The sequence below is a fragment of the Notothenia rossii genome (assembly GCF_949606895.1).
Source record: "Notothenia rossii genome assembly, chromosome: 1".
Lineage (NCBI taxonomy): Eukaryota > Metazoa > Chordata > Actinopteri > Perciformes > Nototheniidae > Notothenia > Notothenia rossii.
Window position 1 is genome coordinate 21313549 of NC_136912.1, and position 22882 is coordinate 21336430.

At 40.5% G+C, this 22882-nt stretch overlaps 1 protein-coding gene across 22 annotated transcripts in view; it reads right to left on the minus strand.

Annotated features, from left to right (window-relative positions):
• The window catches only part of ptprdb (protein tyrosine phosphatase receptor type Db), a 104284-nt gene that overhangs the window by 28872 nt on the left and 52530 nt on the right, over window positions 1-22882 (minus strand). For 7 of the 22 annotated variants that reach the window (XM_079672083.1, XM_079672088.1, XM_079672072.1 and 4 more), the window contains 15 exons: window positions 21776-21921; window positions 19187-19328; window positions 12937-13125; window positions 9688-9705; window positions 8047-8157; window positions 7085-7096; window positions 6292-6561; window positions 5352-5461; window positions 4878-5075; window positions 4381-4506; window positions 4121-4268; window positions 3227-3372; window positions 2797-2941; window positions 1627-1929; window positions 388-581 (listed from right to left, as the gene is read on the minus strand). In XM_079672083.1, the coding sequence (XP_079528209.1) occupies window positions 388-581; window positions 1627-1929; window positions 2797-2941; window positions 3227-3372; window positions 4121-4268; window positions 4381-4506; window positions 4878-5075; window positions 5352-5461; window positions 6292-6561; window positions 7085-7096; window positions 8047-8157; window positions 9688-9705; window positions 12937-13125; window positions 19187-19328; window positions 21776-21921 (2258 nt within the window). The remainder of the gene's footprint in view (window positions 1-387; window positions 582-1626; window positions 1930-2796; window positions 2942-3226; window positions 3373-4120; window positions 4269-4380; window positions 4507-4877; window positions 5076-5351; window positions 5462-6291; window positions 6562-7084; window positions 7097-8046; window positions 8158-9687; window positions 9706-12936; window positions 13126-19186; window positions 19329-21775; window positions 21922-22882) is intronic. The other 15 variants (XM_079672087.1, XM_079672074.1, XM_079672092.1 and 12 more) reach the window with 7 other exon arrangements.

The window sequence follows — 22882 nt, forward strand, 5'->3', positions numbered from 1 at the left end:
GACGTCAAAATGTTTTTTATAGATGGTATCTACTACATTTGTCAGTTAATTTTGTATAATTCTTCATCACCAATAACTTCTCTGTTGTAATTACTAAATATATAATAATACAAATATATAAATATATCTATTACAACTAATAATACAACTTTCTTTGTACTTTCTTTATATAGATAGAGGATTTTTTTTCTTGCTCAATATCCATGCAAACAAAAATGCTGAGGGAGCTTAAAACGTTGTATGGCTTTAATGTTTAACTTTGAACTTAATATGATCATCTATAATTAATATGACTGTATTTAAAAAAGTGGGCTCATTTAAAATATTGGTTAGCATTCTTAAAACATTCCTATAACAGTTCATTAGATCATAAGGTGTTAGTGTTACCTGAGAGTCCTCTATGAGGATGTCCTTGATGAACGGCTGACCCTGAGGTTCTCCGTTGTTCACCCTCACATAGTGGACTTGGTATCCTCGGACCTGACCGTGCTGTCGTTCGGGCGCTGGTGCTCGCCATTTCACCCTAACGGCCGAGGCATTCACAGTCTCTGCCTCCACCCCTCGCGGAGGACCACTTGGAACTATAAATGCATTTATAGAGGTCAAGGGTCACAGATGATGGGCACTCAAACCTCTCAAGTTAAGGTCTTTAGTTTTTATAATAAAAAATATATTGGTTTCAGGGGTAGATGAAAAATAAAAAATACCTAAAGCTAAAAAAAAAAAAAAATACAACCACTCCAAAAAGTGTAAAACTGCCATGATGTCTGGGAAAAAGTCAAAATAGTAAAAAAAATGAGTGCTTGAGAAAAACATGGAGGAAAAAAGCAGTGGACGATAAGAAGCAAATGTAGAGAAAGATAAGAATGGCAGATAGAAAATAATTTGTTGCCATAGGCAGATAAACAGTGGCAAGCTGAAAAGAGCAAATACTGTTATCAAGAAAAACCTCTCTCATGCTGACAAGAACTATCTCCCAAAGAGAAATAGAAATACATATCGTCTCCAAACTGGAAAAATGGAGGCATTGGGAGTATGAAAGAGTATGATTTACAAAAAAATGTCTGAATATAAAAAAAGACACAATAAAACACAAAGATAATTCAATAATTGGAGAGGGATTGGAGGAGCTGGCAGTCAGCTAGAAAAGCCAAGGTGGGGAAAAGGTACAGCTACAGCCAAAGGGTTTGCTCTGGTGTTGTTAGTGGAAGATAAAAGGTGAATTCCCATCAATTCCTTTCCCCCCCCAAAAAGGTTATTTTATAAGAAAGGGAAAAGAACAGAAGAAAAACGCTGGGTGAGGATAAAAAGGTCTGCTGGAGAAAAAAGGGTGGCTTTTGACAAGAGACAGCAGTGGAGAGGGAGAAGCAGGAGGAGGTTTCCGGATGTTGGAGGTTTCTGGCGGGTATGCAGGAATAAAGGAGAGGTTTTCAAAACTGGAAGATCTGACAGTGGTTCCTAAATGCGTCATCCATTTAGATTTCAGCTCAAGGATGGCCTTTAATGGCCAGTGAAAGAAGCTTGCTGTTAGTTTAGGGTGCTCTGAAATCATTATTGCTATGTTAATGAGGTTGTTAGTGGGGCGGACCATCTTAAGACAGGCATGGGGTTTATTTGGGAACATACCATCTTCCTCGGTGCGGATAAGCAGCTGTAAACTCTCTGGTCCTTCCCCGGCTTCCGTCTGAGCCCGTACAGTAATGCCATACTCAGTCCATTTCTCTAGGTTTTCCAGTAGATACGAAGAACTTTCCGGAGGAACTCCATCAACTCTTTTAGACATTTTGTTGCCCTCGGTAGTGGAGTACTGGATGGAGTATCCGGTAATGACACCGTTCTGAAACTCCAGGAGAGGCGGGGCCCAACTTACCAAGATGCTGGTAGAACTGGGACTGGTGCATGTGATGTCCTGGGGAGGTGCCGAAGGAACTGATCGGCCAGTTTTGAGGAACCACAGTAGGGGTTGTTTGGGTAAATGTGATTTGGTTGTGTGTGTAGTTGTAATTGGTGGATGGAGAGGTGATGAAGTGAGGTTTGCCGTGAAGGAATGGGGATGAAATTGACGAGAGACAAAGAACAAAAGACAAAAAAACATAAAATGAAAACAAAACACTGGAGAACAAAAAGTTCTTATGAGAAAATGAACCTGTGACTAGAAAGCAAGATGGCCGAACAAAGATACTGAATGATGGGTGTCAATTTCTGTTTGGTAGAAATGTTGAATTCATGAAAACGAGTGAATGACTTAAAAGAGATGCAACACAAAAACACTGACTAGAGCTTCAACACACAAACATACCTGCCCATAACTTACTTGTCCTTACAGCCTACCCAAGCCTCTGTGATCCATGAGGGAGTTCTCATCTCTATCTACAAACCTCTGTCTTTTTGCCTTGTTCTTACTCATTCTCTTACAGACCTCAGATTGGTAGCCAACAAATTCAGTATAGTTTACTTGGTCAATTATCGATAAGCAAGTACTATTTTGGCTGAAATATTTAATGTGGGATACACTTGTGTTATTTATTCGATGATATATTTGTTGAAATATCAAATCTGAGGTCAGTTAAGGTCTGGATTCATGTCGGCCCCTTTTTGACAATGCATAAAAAGTGTCGAACTGCCAAATGTCTTATCAAATACTGTTCTTTAGTGATTAGATCTGGCATTTCATTAATTTGTTGTTCAGTTTTTGTGTCCGTTTTTTTATTTTTGCATTGTCAAAATGGAAGCCTCTCTCTCTCTCCCTCTCTCAAGCACTCACACACACACAGCTCTATTTGTGGTTGGACCTACGCGTCTGCGGTGTGTCGATGGACACTTCGTTCGTGTACGCCCCAATTCCATGCTTGCTCTTTGCAGCCAGCTGGAAGGTGTAGGTGGAGAAAGGCTTCAGGTTCTTCAACAGGTAGGAGGTGACAGGCTCAAAGCTTACTTTCTTCTGAAAGGACATGAGGACAACGGGACAATGGGAGATATCAGGTTGTGAGAAAAACAAACAAATCCGGTTGTATTTACTATTTCTACAGGGTGGTAGAAAAAAAGCATCCTTTATTAATGTAACTATAAATATTTTTGCAATTTATCTGCTCTTTGCCTGCCCATCCATCTATTCATACACCCTTCCTTTCATTTGCTATCATGCAGCCAACCATCCGTGAATATATTAGCTCAGCAACACAGACCTTTCAGCTACCAATCTGTGTCTCTCTCTCTTTTATCTCACCTCCTCTGTGTCGTCAGCTCGTCGGTACACCAGCTCGTATCCTGTGATCTGGTTGTCGGGGCCACCCTGGGGTGGGGCCACCCAGGACAGCTGGATACTGGTCTCAGACTTGGCTTCACCCTTAAAATCTGATGGTTGGGATGGGACTACAGAGTGGAGGAAAGACAGGATTGCAGATTATAAGTGAAGATAATAATCATATTAACAATCATAATAATAACTAAAATACAATGTGCTTTACAAAGCTTTTAACATATAACATGTTCACATTTAAACAAAATAATAAAAACAGGAAAGATATTTTTTTAGGGAAATGTGTGTAAGTGTAATCTTCATATGAGTTGATAGGTAATGGTTCATAGTAAATGCCCTTGTATTTATAAGGCATCTTTCTAGTGTTTCTACCACTCAAAGAGCTTTAACACTACATGCTAACAGATTCACACACCGATTAGACACTGATGGCCGCTGCCAAATCTTGTATCAGCATGTAATCTAATTATCATTCACACACAATCACACACTGATGGCCGTGCCCCAGGGGAGCAATTTAGGGTTGATGCTTTGACATGTGGACTGGGGAACAAACCGCATACCTCCTGAGCCACATCCATACAGTGAGTGATAGTACAAATAATTGACTCCAAAATCTCTAAATAAATATAAAGTATGTAGCCTAATATAAAGTGGGAGATTACTGAGCTGCATAAATGTATTTAGTGCAGTTTTGTAATAATCCCCACAAAGTCTTTGACTAATAATCCACATGTTTTTTTATTTCTGGGGAAAGACTCCCGTGACTCACTCTCTAATTGTACAGAATTTCTGGCTTGAATGAGTGTAAGTGTTTTCAGCATAGCATGATACATCGCTCTATTTCCTCCTGTCTCTTACCTCCAGTCTTGGCTATAATCTGCAGGTCCTGGGACAGAGGTCCGTCTCCTACAGAGGTGAAGGCCATCACTCTGATGTAATAAGTCTTGTTAGGAGTCAAGCTCTGGATGGTGATGAAGTTGGCGCTGCGCACCATCTGCTTCTCCCACTGAACAACACAAGACACATTCCATGCGAGCAAGTAGACACACTGATGCACACTTGTGAATTAGACAAGTGCAGACAACACAACTTGTCAGGAGTGATTTATAAACAGGTACCTGGTTGACTAACAGCGTGTTATCGGAGGTGTAGTAGACTCTGTAGCCCACCACCTGTCCGTTAGGCTCCTCTGGTTCATCCCAGTGGATGATTGCTGTTGTGGTGCTCAGCATACGACCTCTGACCTGCAAGGTAAACAGAGAGAGATTCAACAACGCAGTGCTGGTTTAAAATGCACTCTAATTAAACCACAGCAAATCTTGTTGAAGACAGTGGGGTTCATTTTTTTAAAGAACTAAAGGCTAATTAAGTCTAGTGTTTGAAAGTTGAAAACATATTGAAAAAACATGTATATAACACACTGGTATGACTGTTAAAATAATAGGCAGCTAATTGAACTGTGCTGTATAATGACAACACTTTTTTATCTGCTAAAAGAAACAATAGATTAAAACAATTAACCTTTTCCCGTACTGGACCCAAAAAGGCAAACATTTTATTTTCCTCTCAAATGATTGGTACATTATTGCTGTTGAAAAGGCAATCAAACCCTGACCTGTCGGGGCGGTGAGGAGGGGGCCTGCTCGGCTGTGCGAGCCTCCACCACCTCGCTGGAGGGGCCCTGGCCGATGGTGTTGACAGCCGCCACCCGAAAGTCGTAGTGGGAGTAGGGGCTGAGACCGCCCACGCTGTAGCGCGTTGTGGCGATGCCATCAATCTCTTTGTAGGGGTCCTCAGAGCCTTTGGCACGGTGCTGAGGAAACAAGAGAGGGAGAGAGAGAGCAGAGGAAGATAACATAATGATTTCAAGCTGCATTAGCCTACTTTACAAAGGAAAACAAATACATATATATAGCACATATCGAACCCTGACCTGCCGAGGAAATGTATATTTATATATATACAGTATATACAGTATATACATATATATCTATAGTCCATTTTCACACACAAATGTAGTTCATCTTATGGTCTGCGTCTCAGAAAGCCTGTGTGCACATGCAGTAGTGCTTCTGTGTCTGTTTCACACCTGTATGATGTAGTAGGAGACAGGCTCAGGGTTCCCAGAATCCCAGGTGAGTGTGATGCTTGTTGCAGTTCTCTCCGTCACCACAGGGTTACCTGGGGCCTTCGGCAGAGCTGAGAGGGAGAGAGAGAGAGAGAAATAAGAAACTGTTGAATATATTCATAACATCACTTTGAAATTGTAAAACTAAAAGAGACAACCTCAATATCCAAGAGTTAAACAATTAACATATTCTCTATACAGCGATTAAACAGCCTGAATAATTACTCACTTAAATGAATTACAAATGTTATGATCATTAGTTAGTGACTGAAAAAAAGTCCCCATAGAAAACAAAGTTTTGACAGATTCCATTAGTATGATCTGATTAACTAAAAATAATCAAGCTTTTTCTTCTCTTTCAAGAAACAAACATTACAATTCAGACATAAAAAGGCTAGTGTTGGGAGGACACTGCTGTGATAAAGCAAGACATACATCAGGGTAAAGCCTTTTTTCTTTTGAGTGTTTGAATGAGTGTTTTTAAACGTCATTTTATAATATGTTTCTTAATGCTCTTAATGTCTTTCATTTTTGTAAAGCACTTTGAATTGCCTTGTGTTGAAAGGTGCTATATAAATAAACTTGCCTTGCCTTTTGTTTTTCATCATTCTACATATAATGTATTAATGTTCCTTCTTTCTTCTTCTGGTTGTGAATATGTATAAGATATCAGTGACTACTTGATTTATTATGTAAAGCAAAGGGAGGAACCAATTACAAGCTTTTTTTAAAATTCTGTGCCGATCTATTTTTTCCAAATGCTCATCATAGAAGACAACCTTCACTGTGATTTTGTCCTCTTAAAAACACTCTGCTCTCACTGCAGGCAAGGTCAAATCATCTCTTGCTCACATGTTCTCTTCTCCTCACACCTCATGTACATGCTGATGAATCCACAAACCTTTCACAATAATCTGTGCCACCGCCTCAATCACGCCAAGTGTCGACATGGCGACGCATGTGTAATTGTTGGACTGGCGTACGTCGGTCAGTTCCAGGACGTTGCGGCCGATGGGCATGTCATCCTCAGGCGTCAGATCTTCTGCTCCCAGCATCCACTTCACATACGGCATGGGGGAGCCCACGGCCACACAGGTGATGTTGATGTTCCCACCTGGCATGATCTCGCTGTCCGCTGGGGGGATGGAGAAGCGAGGGGGGACACGACGCACTGGACCAGGCAGCAATGGAAGCAGGAAGGCAGGAGAAGAGAGGCCATTAGAAATTCAAAGTTCATGTGTTGCTCAGTAAAGTGCAGAACATCATTCCAGTGAATGGGTTTTATCTTTTTGTTCCATGTTCTCTTAGATGACGTTTTATGGCATTCAAAAAAGAATTCAAGCATTCAGACAGTCTAGTACATCACCACTAGGGTGCATGTGATATGAAAATGTTTTATTCATGGTGTTTTTAGGTTTACTCCATTAAATATTTTATGAACTGAAACACAAAAGATACTAACAAAAAAAACACAATCTCACAGCAAACACTCATGCACTCACAGGGGAAAAAGAGAAAAGAGGAACACAGGGTACAGTATTTCTCAAAGGACTAAACTGTACAGGCGGGTTCAAACCTTCAGTACCGCACATAAAACAGCCGAAAACACACAAACACGAATGGAAGTTTAATAGAAGAAAGGAGAATATACTCTGGAGAGACTGAAAAAGCCACACAGTTGTTACTGTACCAACCTTCTCGCAGCTCTGCAGAGGGAGGGAGGACAGAGCACGGCGGGAGGAGTAGAGAAAGGAAAACACAAAATATAAGAGAAGAAACGGGAGACAGAGAAAAACCAGTTAGACAAAGGAGCAATAGAGAGAGAGATAACACACAGCAAGAAAGAAGGAGAAGAGTAGAGCAAAGAGAGAAAACAGAGTCCGTAGATGGCCGGTGAAAGCCTGTTTTTAAAGCAGCCTCCACAGCCGGCTGTCTCCATAGACTGCTTGTCAAACACTCACTGAGCAGCACTGCAAGATTTTACCGGCCCTGCAAGCACTGTTAGACGCACATCACTGCCTCTGCGCCGTTTGTGTGTGTCTGTGTGTGTATGCACGTGGGTTTATATATTTTCTTTTGGTCTCGCATAGCTGTGTGTGCTTCCAGTCGTGTTATGGAGTCAGGAAAGCATACTACGCTCTTTAAAGCCTTTATTTATTTATTTTTTTCTGGGGTGGGCAGGCAACAGAGCAAAAGGCCAAAGGAATAAAAATGTCTCCAAGACTCAAACATTGGGTGGGAATGTGTGTGAATGTGAGTTTGTTGAAGGAGACAGTGCCCGAGGTGCAGAGATGCCTGTCAGATTTGGGGAGAAACACAAGTCTTAACCAGACAATGATTTGTTTTTTTCTCTGAGGTCTAAAGGCTAAGAAGAGAGGGCGGAGAGATTAATAGCCCGAGTGAAACCTTCTGCCCCGCCTGAGCTGATGTAAAGGAAATCTTATTTAAAATCATCCAGTTTTATGACTCGACGGCTACAAATTCCTTTAACACAGAAAGTTTAATAGTGTCATATCACATTAATTTGATAAATGCACATTGCTAGCAGAAGACATTTATGGTAAAAATATATAAATATCTTCTAGGAATAGATAATCTGAGCATACATCAATCGTTAAATGTAAGTGCTCTACTCTGGTTTTTTATTCCCTCTTACCTCGGACATAGAGGTTAGCTGGCGTGGAATAGCGCGTCCCATCGCTGTTGGTGGCAACACACTCGTACTTCCCCTGGTCGGACTCCTCACTCATCTCTATCTGGAGGGCACCTGGATTCATTGAGGGATGGAGAGGAAGAGTAGAATATAGAGAGAGCGGAGAGGGAGTCACACAGAAAGATAGTGAGGAACAAAGAGCATCAAATAATTGGGTATGGTTCATAAATACACCAACATAGAAATGGTAACAACTTCATAAAGTGTAAATGAATCTGAGACCGTTTTCAGCAAAAACAAGCTGAACACAGGGATAAAAATGGGGCAAGATCTATTAACAAGTTTCTACCACTGTCAGCAAGAATCTGCCCAAAACAAGGGTCAGCTTCCTGATTAAGAAATGGGAAGTAAACAAAAAACGAATAAAAAAAAAAAACACTGATACAAAGCCTAGAAAAACCGAGAATGTAGTTTTCATGCAAGGCAGAAAGCAACAAACCAAGCAACTCAAATGTGGAGAAATCCAGTCACCAATACAGTTAAAAAAAAAAGAAATCTTTGCTGGAAATCAAGATTGAGTTATCAGGGAGCAAATCATGTTTCAGTTTTCATGGGTCAAATATGACAACGGTATTGCCATGTCAAGAAAATATCCCAAACCCTTACAGATCCACCAATGGGATCAGGAGTGTGAAGTCATTTTAAAAACACACCCAATAAGGAGGTAAAGACACCAATTGACCTCCATCAAGGCCACAGATTGAAAAATAGGAACGACATACGCAAAGCCTTGGGAAGGGATCGACGCTTTCTCGCTCCCTGGAAACAGAAAAACTGTCAAAAAAGTAAACCAGAGGTTCTTTAAAGATGGGGTGGTAAGGCAAAAAAGCGCCCAGAAAAACTTTATAAAAAAAGTGGTTGTTTGGGGCTTTTTATCGGTAATGAGAGAGAAAAGAGAAAGTAATGGTAAAAATCATGGAGAAAAGTGTGTGTGTGTTTATGTGTGCGTGTGTCTAAGTCTTTGCCATCTGGACTTCTCAGGCCGAGCGAATAACAGCTGGGAGGGAAAACAACACTAGGACGTTTGATTGGGCAAATAGAGACAAGGAAGAGAGGCTAGGTCGGTCAAGACCCACCGGCAAAAAAAAAAGAGGAAATCAGGTCACAAAAAAGGTAAAATGATAGTACGTTTTGTCACCTAAGTCTAATCAACTAAAAATAAATACAAGTTGTAAACAAATCATGCTTGAGACTGAAAACAAAGTAGACGTGAGGAGCTGAATGATGTTAAACTGGTGGATACAAAAGAAAGATCACAATATGGCGAGGAAGGAAGCGATGGACTTTTTGTATTATAGAGTGACTGTTGAGGCTGAGATGAGATGAAGAGAGGATGGGAGACGAGAAGAAGGGAGGTGATTAAAAGTCAGAGTATAATGAATTGCTTGCTCAATTCCAATTTCTCCCCTCTTGCCCCTACTGCAGATCTGATGCAGCTGGAGGAGCGTAACCAGTCTTTTGGACTGAACATGTATTGATTAATTCACCCAGAGCTGCTTTTTTCAGATCTGCAAGTGAAGTAGGAACCGGGGGTGGAAAAGGAATCAGGCCACTGTGTCATGTTGGTCCTCCCAGCAGTCTTACCTCGTATGGGCGTGCCACCTGAGTGGGCAATGAATGCACGAGATTAGAGAAGGAGAAGAAGAAGAAAATGTTAGTACCACAGGAGGAGCAGGGGATAAGGAAGGGAGGGACTTGGGGAGGTAACTTGGAAAGGAGAAGAATCAAATTAGAGAGGAAGACTCAAAATATAGCTCCTTAAGAGAGTGAGAGGAAGAGAGAGGCATAGAGAAAAAGACAGAATAAATAAAGACAGAATTAGCCTGAGAAGAGAAAGACAGAGACTAGATAGACAGAGTGACAGACAGTGACAGAGCTATAAGGAGATGGGTTATTGATTTGACTTCATTGACTTGCAGCAGGGGCAGAAGTGGCTGTAGGGTAGTGTCTGCACTGCACTCATCTGGTTCTATTAGAGGTGGACTGAGACTCTGAGTACACTCAACTGCCCTGAGAGTTAACCTCCACATAGATCAAAAGCAGGCGTAATCCTGCTCGTCATATCCTTAGTAAATACATTAAATATCTGTCTCTGAAGGAAAATAATCCACCCTCCAATACTTTCACTGTGTAAAAAGATATACTCGGATTTTTTTTTTTAATCTTAAAACAGAGTCTGACATCAGGCACATTTTCAACAATCTAAAAAATCTACTGTAAATGTCAAGTTGATGTCTCAACCCCTCAAAGAGTTATATTGTATTTCCAGACCTAACATCTCAAACCGACCACCAACGACATACTTTGAGAGGTGCCAACATACATTTACTGTAAGAGGGGTGGGGTGCAACTAATCATTGATTTGATTTGGGATGAATATACAAGACACAAGACAGGTTATCAATTAATAATTTAGCCTATAAAATATCCCAAAGCCATGAAACCCTCAGATATTCAGTTTAAAATGGTACAAACTAATGTAGTAAATCCTCACCTTTAGGGAGAAAGAACCAGAGACTGTTACATTAACTTTAAACAATGAATTGACTATTACAATGCTAATATAGCTGATTTCTTTTCACTATTCAAAAATAAATAAATAATAATAATACAAATAAATACATCTTTGTTTAAGTTGTAGAGGTGTGATCTCACATAATAGAATAATAGATAATTAAGGAAATCACCTGTGAGTGTAAACAAAGAAATGCAAAACACAGCACTTTGCTGTAAAATCACAATCATTAACGTAAAAAAACCGAGAATGAGCGTGAAAGGGTATTGAAGAGTGGATTTTTTTATATTACATTATTTGTCTGACTCTATTATGGGGATGTTCAAACTGCGTGTCCATTCACTACCTCTTAGCAGTAGTAACCAGGTTTAGTATATACATACTAACTGTACAGGCAACGTCTAGAAGTCTGTAACCTGGTCCAATTGATTTCTTACAGTGGCTCCACCAGAGGCCTACCTAATAGCCATCCACAGCTGATGGTTTATTGACTTGAAACTCTATACAGCACATTGGAGAGAGTAAGTGGGTGAGCGAATGACAGAGTGAGTGAGTGAGTGAGTGAGAGGGAGAATAATTTAATAAGTGGAAAAGTAAATAGGTGAGTGTGAGGAGAAAGTTATTGTAATTATTTGGGTGTGGAAAGGCTGCAGGTGCACAGGTGAGGGTGAGGCCAGCTACCTCTAGGGTGACAGAGATATGTGTGAGTATATTCATGTATATTTAGTAATATATATGTGTAGATATGGGTTTATTCATGTGTATTTTATTTATTCTGTATCAATCCATAGCATCTATAGTATGTGTCTTTATCCAAAATGATGTATGGGTGACTGCAGAGTGTGTGTGCATCTGTGCTCATATTATATTATATCTCTGTGTGTGACTGTTAGTTAAATGCATGCCATGCATTTGAATTACACTTGAGTATTGTAAAGGTGAGCAGCAGCAGCAGCAACAGAAGCAGCATTAGTGAACAGTATATAGAAAAGTGGACAGTGAGGGTGTGGGCCTCGGAACAGAAGCACTTACCAAAGGACTCTGTAGTTAAAAAGATATAAAGAGAAAAGAAACAGCATAGACATGGCATTATAATCGGACCATTGATTACACAGAGGAGTTGACTTTGTAGAAACACCTTGAAAAAGCACTGGAACTCCCAGAAGAAGCCAAATATTGATTATCTACACAAACTTTGTTTTTGTAAAAGTATGTTGTAATCATCACATAGAAGAAGCAAAGCTAACATGACAAATATTTGACATTTTAAGGTCTAACAATTCTGTAAATGCTTTTACTTTTATATATTTTATTTGATTAAATAAAGGTCAAAACGGGAGTTTGAGCAGGGAGCTGAGCCAGAGAAGTAAAACAAAAACAATGTGGGAGAGAAGCAGAAAGGTTGTTATCCATAATGAAGCCAGAGAGTTGGGTGTCCAATCACAAGAAAGGTTTTTGGGTCCAGAGGGTCCCTGGAAGCAGAAGGAGGACTGAGGAGGGGTGGGGGGGGGGGGGTAAATTTGCTAAGACAAGTTGGGATTTTACACACTACTGTGGCTATAGAAACGCTGATTGAGATTGAGTGACTGGACTGGAAAACAATTTATTCTTGTATTTTCCCCCAGTTCTTTGTCTTTGAGTTTTGCAAATTCTCTCAATGTATTTACTCAAATAAAATGCAATGTCCGTGAGCCAATTTCACACTCACAAAAGACACACGTATTTCCATAATATGAGGAAAAACAAAAGGTTATTTGTTGGTTTAGTCACAGCACTGAGCCATCTGAGAGAGGACATTCCTTCAGTGCAAGCCACCAACATCTGGGTTTTACCTTGCAAATTCAGTCAATAGAGAACATTTGTTATGACTAGAGACATGGTGCGCACTGATGCGTGATGTCACAAATATTTCATAACGTTTGTACCAAGTGAAAAATGAAACCCTTCGTGATGGTGATTTGCACGGGAAGACCTCAGAGATTTGAGAAAAGCAGAGAGAAGTTGGGAGTTTACTGTCTAAGGCTTTGCAGAGTTTAGAAAAGTTGGCAACCACACACAGTCAACTCATACCACAGCAGCAGAGAAACACAGCCAGTAACCACGGCAGGAGGAGTGGGAACAGCAATAAGAAAAGGGGTGAACAGGGGCAAGAATAACAGACACCTTGTAGGAACAGAACATAAAAAACGGGTAGGGGGAAAAAGAAACGAGGAGCGGGTATTAGAAGAGGGGTATAAAAACAACGTGGAAGGGAACAAACCTTAAATAGAAATAAAAGAGGACAAGGGAAAGAATGGAGGATTAAAACAATTGTTTACCTGAGCGGAGCTGTTTGATTCGTCCGTTGTTATTGGACGTGTTGACTGGCAGGAAATCTTTGAACCAGGTAATTTCTGGGTCAGGGTTACCGCTAGCAGCACAGAGCATAGTGGCGGTTCGAGAACGCTCAACCACTTTCAGCTGGGGACCCATGTCAATGGTGGGGAACCCCGAGGGCAGCTGGTCCTCTACAAGGATGAAATACACAAGTTAAACAAAGCAGGAAATATACATTTTACACCTTCAATTCTATCTATACCCGTCATATTTCAAATGTGTTATTTTGAATGGATTAGAAACAGGACGTTTTTCTTTACATTACATACAATATTATATTGTTACATTAGTAGTTATCCATGATGCTGAACCTGTCAATCTTAAGGTTTTGTTTCTTTTACAGTGGGTGTATTTATGTGCTTGATTGCATGTTTGGTGGGTTTTGTTACTGTCAGATGTAGCCAGGCTAGCTGTAGAATTGCTGCTGGCTGTAGCTTCATATTAGAGCAGTATCAGTTTCTCTCCTATCTTCCCAACATGTCAATCAATTTTAATTGCAGTGAGTTTTCTGACATGTCCCTAAAGCAGATAGACTGTTCGAAACAAGACAAAACATGATTTATAATACACAACTGCCTTCAGCTCTGAATTGACACCGAGCAGGTTGAGGCACTCGTCCAGAGTGAAAAAGGAAACTGGCTGGTCAAAAATAGATTCAATTTAGAGCCAAAATATTTTTCCAACTGGCCAGGAGCCTGGAGGTAAGACTTTTGAGGAATACATAGTAAGGTCAAATATAATAAGTAACATTTCATTCCCCCATGACAAACTATCTTCAAAAAGCTTTAGGCAATGGCTCTTCAAATATGAATCGATGGAAACTCAAATACTCTCTATTCTGCTGAGACTCAGTTTGAGCTAAACTTTTTGTCCTGCTGCTCAGTCTGTTGCACATAACTCTCTCCGGAAGCACTTTGCATGAATCAAATAGGAGAATCAAATAATTATGCATCCACTGGGACTTGCACCCTTTTGGGATTGGCAAATAAAATGTGAATTCATAGACATCGGAGGCAATTAGATCCAACATGATGAGTCCTTTCACTGAGATAACACAAATCAAAGGCATCAAAGATCCCATGTCATGGCCATTTATACTGATCATAATTCCATTGTTGAGGTCTACTAGAATAGATTTATACTGTGCAATTTTCCAAACCCACATTGGTTTCTCATACAGCATCTCTGTATAGTATGTGTATTCAAACCTAAACGGCTTGTTGGAGCTCCTGCCCCCCCCTATGAGCCCACTGTGCTCTGATTGGTCAGCTCACCCACTCTGTTCTGATGAGATCACCACCGTTACAGCGGAACATCAGTGATTATGTGTTACAATGGCGTTAGCAACCAGAAAATGACACCAGTAATGACAAACAGATGAGAATGCTGCGTGGGGTCTGGGTGCCGTGTTGGCGGGACCTTGCGCGGCTCGCTGCTGCGAGGAGCGGACAGTGTGAGCTGGGTTCATTTCCTAATTGCTGCATGCACATGGGTCCATGTGGGTATGGGCACGTCACCATACCCAGGAAGAAAAAGAGAAATGTCCAACAAGGCGTTCTTGGACAGCATAGACAGGTATTTTCTGTGTTAAGAGTTTTACTCGCTACAGGATGTACTTTGAGGGTTTGTGACTCTGCAGACCGTTTACATGCAGAAAAACCTTCATAACACACAAGGGGACGGGTAATAACCGGAAAAGCATGACATGGGACCTTTAAGCCAGCTTCATTCAACTGAAGGAGAAGACTTAGGGAAGAGGAGGGGACATCACCTCGAGGAGGGGGGGATCAAAGACACCTACACTTTATTTAGGTGGAAAAAACAGTATTCACCCTTGGAATCAAACGTGTTAAAAGCAAATACATTTGAAAAAACGAATTCTTTACTTTGTTCACCGCTACACTTTATAACTACGGGGTAAAATGTCAGATCCAGAGTCATCCATAATAAAGTGGATAAAGATAGACATGGTGAAAAGACAGATGAGCTAGGAGCGTACGTTCCTGCATGTGTTTGCATTTGATCTGGAAGGCAGTCTATTTTCTGCCATTTTTTTAAAAACCAAGAATCCCTTGTGACTTTATCCCTCTCAACCACACAGAGCCTCATTAACGGGAAATCCTAGCGCTGAACCTTGCCAAAGAGATGCTAATTCTGGTACTTGCCCATCGAACCATAGCCGACGGGTCGTGAGACACTGGCTTTGCGAGTGCGTGTGTGGCCTTTTAACAGCTTTGGTTTCAATCAATCAGAACAGCCGACAAACGGAAACATGGACATAATAAACCAAGAGAACAAGATCAGAAGGTGTTTGTGTGTACTACTGTGTCTGTGTGGGCGGGTGGTAAAAGGGGGCAAAAGTGCAACCAAGAGTTAGAATGAAATATAGTGAGACAAAAAAAGAGTGACAGAGAGGAAAATAGAGAGAGAACAAGGGAGTGGGGAAGAGGAAAAACAGACAGAAAGGGAGAGAGAACACAAGGGACCCATACAGCATAACAATCCTGACTCTCTCCGCTTTCATTATGCAAACTCTTACTTCAAAGCCAGCCCCTCGTAGGCAGGAATAACGCATTCTATTTCATCTACCTGGATTGGGACACTGCACCGAACGTTGAGGATGCACAATTCGGATGCTACTCCCTGAGATCATGCCTCTCTCTCGGCCCCTCTTCTACAACCACTCACTGGCACAGAAAAAAACGAGAGTTGCAGATGTGGATGTGTAAGTAGAGGTGTGTGCAAGAACCTGTAAACGTAGGTAACCAAAATCAAAGACGGAGAACGCACATACTTTCATGAGGGTGCTAAAAAAAACGACAAGGTTCTTTCATTTAAAGCTGACAAGGTGTGAAGTAAATATAAGGACAAATGTTTGAGGGCTGATTGAATGGGCTGATGCACACACACGTTGATGCATGCACATACTGTAACCAGCTCCCCCCCATCCATCATGGGGACAGGTGTAAGCAACACCAACGTGTGTTTGGGACAAAGCTGCTCCAGTGTGTGTGTGTGCGCACTGCTGAACAGTAAAGTACCCCCTGAGGTCAGAGCAGATGCGAAACCCTACACTCCCTTGTTGACGGAGCCTTCCACACATCCCACTGTTTCCTTTGGATGCGCTCCCACTTCAGTGTTTTCCACTGTGAGAGATCCAGATCATTTCACAGCTCATAGAAATGCCCGGTTTCCCAATCATGGGAACTGCCGTGTGAACACTTTCCTCTTTATACAAGACCCAAAAAGAAATCCACACACATAGCTCACTGGATTTGTCATCTGCATCTGTAAATCTGGAAGACCGCAGGTCAACCCTGGTGTTACAATCATGAGAACTGTATTAGAAGCTCATTTGTAATATCAGCACCTGCCAACAAACCTGTTTCTGTCATTCATCACGTACTCAGGGGACAAACAGGATACGTGATGGATACAATAACATTAACACTTACAAACTGTTACATTACTTAGTGATTATTACATAGTACACTTTTTTTTTGTTGATTTAAGTCTGGTCAAGTTTGTGGAGCCACGGTTTGTTACAGTGTGTGAATGGTCTAGTTTTGACCTTATGAGTCTGTGTGTGTGTGCATGTGTTTGAGTGTCACTATGGCAAAATGTGGTCCTGCAGATTCCTACTGAAGCGGGAAATACCACAGAATCGGTTTTGAGTACTTTTCCAGGTGCTTATATTTCTGTCTGTGGTCAGAGTTGGTTAAGACACAGTCACAAGTTATTAAGTTAAAAATGGGTGTGGTCGAACCAAGGATGCAGGAAGTGGCGGTGTAGGAAGAAGTCCCCTGGACCGATATGGCGTTGGGGCTGGTGTAGTTAGCTGGTTATTTTGTATGACTCTCATTACGTCATTCGGTTGTTTTGTAGGCTGCACAATATTTTGTGCTACATTGTGAGAAGACAGATGTCGTTTTTAATCCAAGTATTATCCGTTGAGCTACTGTGTACCCACTTTGTTGTTCAACTTTTAATTATATTACTATCTGTACTGTACTCACACTCTTTTATCTTTAAATAAAGTTGTCTACACACTCGCTTCTCTGACAATCTGAGCACTCAAGTTTCTTGCCCCTTCAGACTTTATGTCGATTAAAAAGAACTTTACAACTTCACTTTGCACATTTTAGACTGTATTACTTTTTCCGAGACTCATTCATTAATTCAAACAGACACACGCTCCACTTTTACCGAACCATGAATTATACAGTATGGGAATGAACACTGGATCCTAAAGCATATAATTGCTCTCAAGTTCATTATTATTTCAGACATTGTCAATCACGGCCGTTTACTGGAAGCCAAGATTTCAATTAGCCCGGTTCTTATCCTCAGTAATTAAGCCGGCTGACCTTAACACCGGATCCTCCTGTCTGACAGACAGACACTCAGCCAGTGGAGCGGTGTCTTTACAGAGCCAGAGGAGACAAGGAGACAAGGAGACATGACTGACAAGACTCGGTGTGTTGGGTGAATATGTGTGTGTATGTGTGTGTTCGTATAGGTGTGTGTGGTATCACATGTGTGTGTACTTTGCCACTGACATTTGGACTGACAGTGTATCAGGGGCTATTAGCAGCTCCCAGGTGGCCTCTTATTCATCCACAACACAATGACTCCTCAGAGGAGCAGAAAGAGGATAATCACTACATAAAGACTGACTGCCTAAGATTGAGGATAGGTTTGTGTGTGTGTGTGTTTTTTTCCCCCTATCTGTGCGTGCATGAATGGTTACGTTTTCGATAAAGATTAGACACGAGCCCATAGCTTCCATCAAGGGAGGAAGACAAAATCAAAAATAGATGCAGGGACACATAAGCAAGAGCACATGCAGTTGCACACACATACACACACACATACACACAGTACAAGTACGAAGACAACCACGTGAGACGGGAACGATTCTGGATGGATGGAGCGGAACAGCAAAGAAGATGCAAAGAGTGGACTGATGTGAATAATTTAGAGGTTGCTGTGTAGTGGACCTAAGAGCATATGGAGGGAGAATGAAAGAAAAAGAGAGAGACAGCCAGATAGAGAGTGAAAGAGAAAGGGAGAAAAGAGGAGCAAAGTGTATGAAAAGTCAGAGAGAAAGTGTAGAGTGAAATAAAGCGTAACAGGGAATGAACTTTAGAGACTAAAACACAGACAGACGAGATGGAAAGAGAAGAGAGTGGAGAGGAAGAACTGTCGACTATGTTATTACCCCTCAGAGAAACAAGAGGGGAAGAGCGAGATAGAGGGAGACGAGATGGTAGAACAATGGGCTGCACGTCCTTTCCCCGTGAGCATGTGCTGTAAAGGCAGGCGATGTGATTATCCACACTTGAGCAGCTTCACTCACTAAGACACTCTTGAGCTTCAAACTGCCGGTACATAATGTTCTCCTAATGGACTCCACTAACACTAACATCACTATCTGCATTAATGGACTCCACTAACACTAACAAAACCATCTACTGCAGTGGACCCAGGCTTACACTTGCCTATACATACTGTATATCTACATCTGAGGAAACATCCAAAAAGCCTTGACTTCTTCTCCATTTAAGTTTGAAGAACATGCTTGAAAATGTGTATAACTTAAAATAAACCAACTTCCTTATTTGTTCAGTTAATATTTAATTCGACTAGTTATAACATCACAGGGATGTTTACTTGTTGCTAACCCTTATGTTGTGTTGGGGTCTCCCGTGACCCGTTTCAAGTTAAACCTACCCTCTAGTTTTTTTTTTTATAGGAACTATAGTTAATAATATAAAGTTGTAAAAAACATCTGGGGGGGGAAATTGTATTCTAGTATTAGTGTATTATAGTCAGATAACATAATTATCCACTTTCTTCACTATAGGGAATATAATGAGTGAATTTAATCCCATTTTCTTCTTAAAAATATGTGTTTTGGGGCCATAAATAATAAAATGACAACAGGATTGTGAGGTTGTGAATGCATAATAAGTTAGTGATGATTAAAACAATATTGGATGATAGTCATCATTAGTGTTTGATAGTCATCATTAGTGTTTTGGACTTAGATGAATCATGCGAACACCATGAACGGAAACAGCTTTCGAACACAACACAAGGGTTAAAAGACAATGTTTTATGTGAAAACTATTGAAACGTTGTGATTGACAGCTGATAAGAATCACAGCTTGCATGGATGTTCACACTGACCTCTTAGTACACTCAGTCGGGTTGAAGCAGTGATTTCTCCTGCAGAGTTAGAGGCGTGACATTCGTAAATAGCCTCATCTCTCGGGGTCCTTAGCGGCTGGATCCTTAGGACCGAGCCGGACCCGTCGTCAAACTCTATTACCTGTTAGTGAGAAAAGACATTGAAAAAGTCAATATAACATATCTAACAATGGATCAAAACATACTGTATAAGACTGTAGTGATTAACCGACAGAAAACGATCACCTGAATCTGCAGTAACCTCTTTTTATTGCATCTTTAAGCTTATCTTTTGGTTTTACCGTCAGTTTTGGTTAACTTTTATCGGTCTCATCAGCATTTTTGGCAGCTGGCACTTTTATTTAAAGTGAAAAGGTTTAAAAACTCACTTTAGACAAACTTTCTAACACAAGGCAACATACAATGTTAGCAACTAGCTGGTGAACATAATAGAGCATTTAATAGCTACAGAACCAAATATGTATCAGATGTTAGAGACCAAATACAGAAACACAACTTCTAAGGAATGCTGAAGTGTCTCAGTGGATGATTAAATTGGAAATTGTTTGCCAATACTACTGTAACACTGATAAGCAATATGTTAATGTTGTATTTAAAGCTGTATTTGCAGCGTCATTACACACAATTTAAAAAAGATTTCAGGTAGCCCCAGAAAAGCCATTCACTGAAAGAAAATGTTTAAAAAAAAATTGTATTTATATGGAGAAGAGAGAGTGAAAAATCATTATATTTGATGTTTATGTAATATGTTATAACATGACATTTTCTGAAATAAGGGATTGGACATTTTGAATGCTCTTGCATAAGTTAAGTACAAGCATGTATCAGATTCTGAATTATGAGAAGGTTTCTGATGACTGAAATCCAATAAAAGGAAATCCCTCAACAACTCCAGGCCAGCAGGACAGAAATGGGGAATAAAAAACATTCTGAGCTTATATAGGTTGGATTAAAAATAAAATATCTCCTCGAGTGATTTAATCACAAACAGGAGGACACCAAGATGAACTCAAACCTGGGAGGAAACTCGACTTATTAAAGTGGAAAAAAACACCGTGGGCTCAGGGTGACAATGAGGGTGGGGGGGAGGGGGGGCACTGATGCAACAACTCCATCTGAGAGTGACTTGTAAGGGGGAGAAATAATTCAAAGGTTAGAGCCTTCAGGGAAACTAATAAGGCTGATCATATGAGAATCTCATATACTGTGGCCCAAGGCATCCTGGCTCTGACATATGAAAGTGTTGGAGCAGAGAGCATTTCACACAGTTGTATAACCTTTGCAGTACAAATGGAGAAAAGCAGATAAACTGATCAAATCTTAAACAGTACAGCTTTGATTTTATAAACAAACTGGTAGGTGTTCAAGCCCACTCCCCCCCAAAAAAGGACGTTACCCTTTTTTCAATTATTGACTTACATGTAAAATTGAATTGCAATAAATACAGTGCCAACAATACACCGTTCTCTCTGTGGGCACTCTGATGGTAACTGCTACCATTAATGAAGTATTTGTCCAAAAATAAGCTCTGAAACGGGCTTTGAGTTAGCCGTTTATTTTAAACAGTCAACCAGTTACTGTTATTGTTGTATTGTTATTCATTATTTCCTTATTTATCCGAGGATTAGTTTGATTAGTGGATCATTTGATAAATAGATTATTTATTTTGGTGAGTAATTACACAGAACCAAATGACAAGTCTAAACCCCAAAGTTTATTATCACATAAGATAAGGAAGCAGCAAATAATCCCTAACGGAAAGCTGCAACTAGAAATATCTGGCAATTGTGCTGGAGAAATGACTTTTCAGAACCCAAGGAGACACCAATAATTATTTCTCAGTGATTTCTCAATCAGTAAAATAATAGTTTGACATTTTGAGAATCAGGCTTATTTGCCTTCTTTCAGGGAGTTAGATGAGAAGAGAAGAGTTAGATGACTCCACTCTTCAATTCAAAGTTACAGTTATGGTTTTGTCTAAAGGTCAAAACAACTTCTAGCGCAAATACAACTCTCAAACACACACATTAAATATTGTTTTTTTAAAATTAGAACAAAAAGTTTATGAAGTTAGTTCTGTTTTCTTACTTTATTAAAAGCAAAGCTTGCCTTACCTGGCAAATCCTTTTTATTCAGGAATATCATTTCTTTCCTAATTGTTCGTAAATGTCAAACCATTCCTTTAAATTATTCTTTGATTAATGCAATTATTATTCTATTTTATTTGATTTTGATTCATTAATCAATCATCTACAAAATAGCTCCCATTTTCAGTTGCCAATATTATTGCTTGAGTTAAAACGTGTTTCTATAAGTTAAAGGCAAACAAATAATATTAAACACACATTAAGCGCTTTGAGCACCAGGAAAAGCGCTTTATAAATGTAATGTATTATTATTATTATTATTATTATTATTAATAAACCACTGAGAAGTTGTGGTTCAGTATTTGAATAACAACCTAGTCCTATTTCCCTATGCGGATTTCAGCATGAGAAACGGACGGTAGGCTTTTATCATACAAAAGGACTAAATTAATCTTCCATCATTAGTGTCTGAGGATCATACCTCAAATCTCTGGTTGCTGACTTTTTTGCCTTTCTTGTTCCAGACAATCTTGGGCTGTGGATCCCCTGCGGCCTGGCACACAAAGGAGGATACTCCCCCCTGGACTCCTGTTTGATCTTCTGGGGTTCGTGTAAACTTGGGGGGTGCTGTGTGAAAAGATGTAAACAAAAGTTAAGTGAAGTTCCAACCCAAAATGTAGCCGTTAGTGTCAATGGTCCTAATGCGATTGACATTACCTTTCATAATAATCTGACCAGCATTCACACATACATTCACATTTCCTCCAATGGGTTATTCCCCAAGGGTGAATTTATTATACTACTAGTTCTGTATTTTACATACTGTATGTGTAGCTCTATTTGAGTGATATTTGAGACCCGGGGTGTGTGTGTGTGTGTGTGTGTGTGTGTTTGTGTGTGTGTGTGTGTGTGTGTGTGTGTGTGTGTGTGTGTGTGTGTGTGTGTGTGTGTGTGTGTGTGTGTAATCTTGGAGTATGCATGCACCTATATCTCTCTCTCAGAGTAGAGTAGTACGGTGGGCTTTGTGTCTGTGTGCATATCCTCCATGTGTTTCCCTCTGTCCCTGAAACACCAAAGAAGCTTAATATTTCTGTGCCATAAAGGATTTATGAAGACTTACTTCTGACATGACCACTAAAGCCCCTCATTCCGGGGACGCCAACAATATCATAACCACAGCCTCCGCTGGATTTTGACATCACGACATCAAAAAGATTCGGCACGTCAGTCACGGCACGTCACCGCCAGCTCACCTAATGGCATTCCAGCCAAACCAGAAAATCCCTACTTAAGGGCTTACCGCCAACCGCCCTGACAAAGGGAGAGAAATTGCTTTTTGCTGTTTAAAAGGAGGGAGGGAGGGAGAGAGAGAGAGAGAGAGAGGCTAAGCTTTTGAGAGAAGGAGAGAAAAAGAGAGAAAGCGTGTGCGTTTAAAAGAGCGGGGAGTACTGAACAGAAGAGTGAGGGAGATAAAGGGAACTAGCGAGAGACAGATGGAGAGCAGAATGGGTAAGGAGGAGACTGCATGAGCGGCAGAAGTGGAGAGAGAGAGAGAGAGAGAGATAAAGTCAGCGAGAGTGAGGGAGGA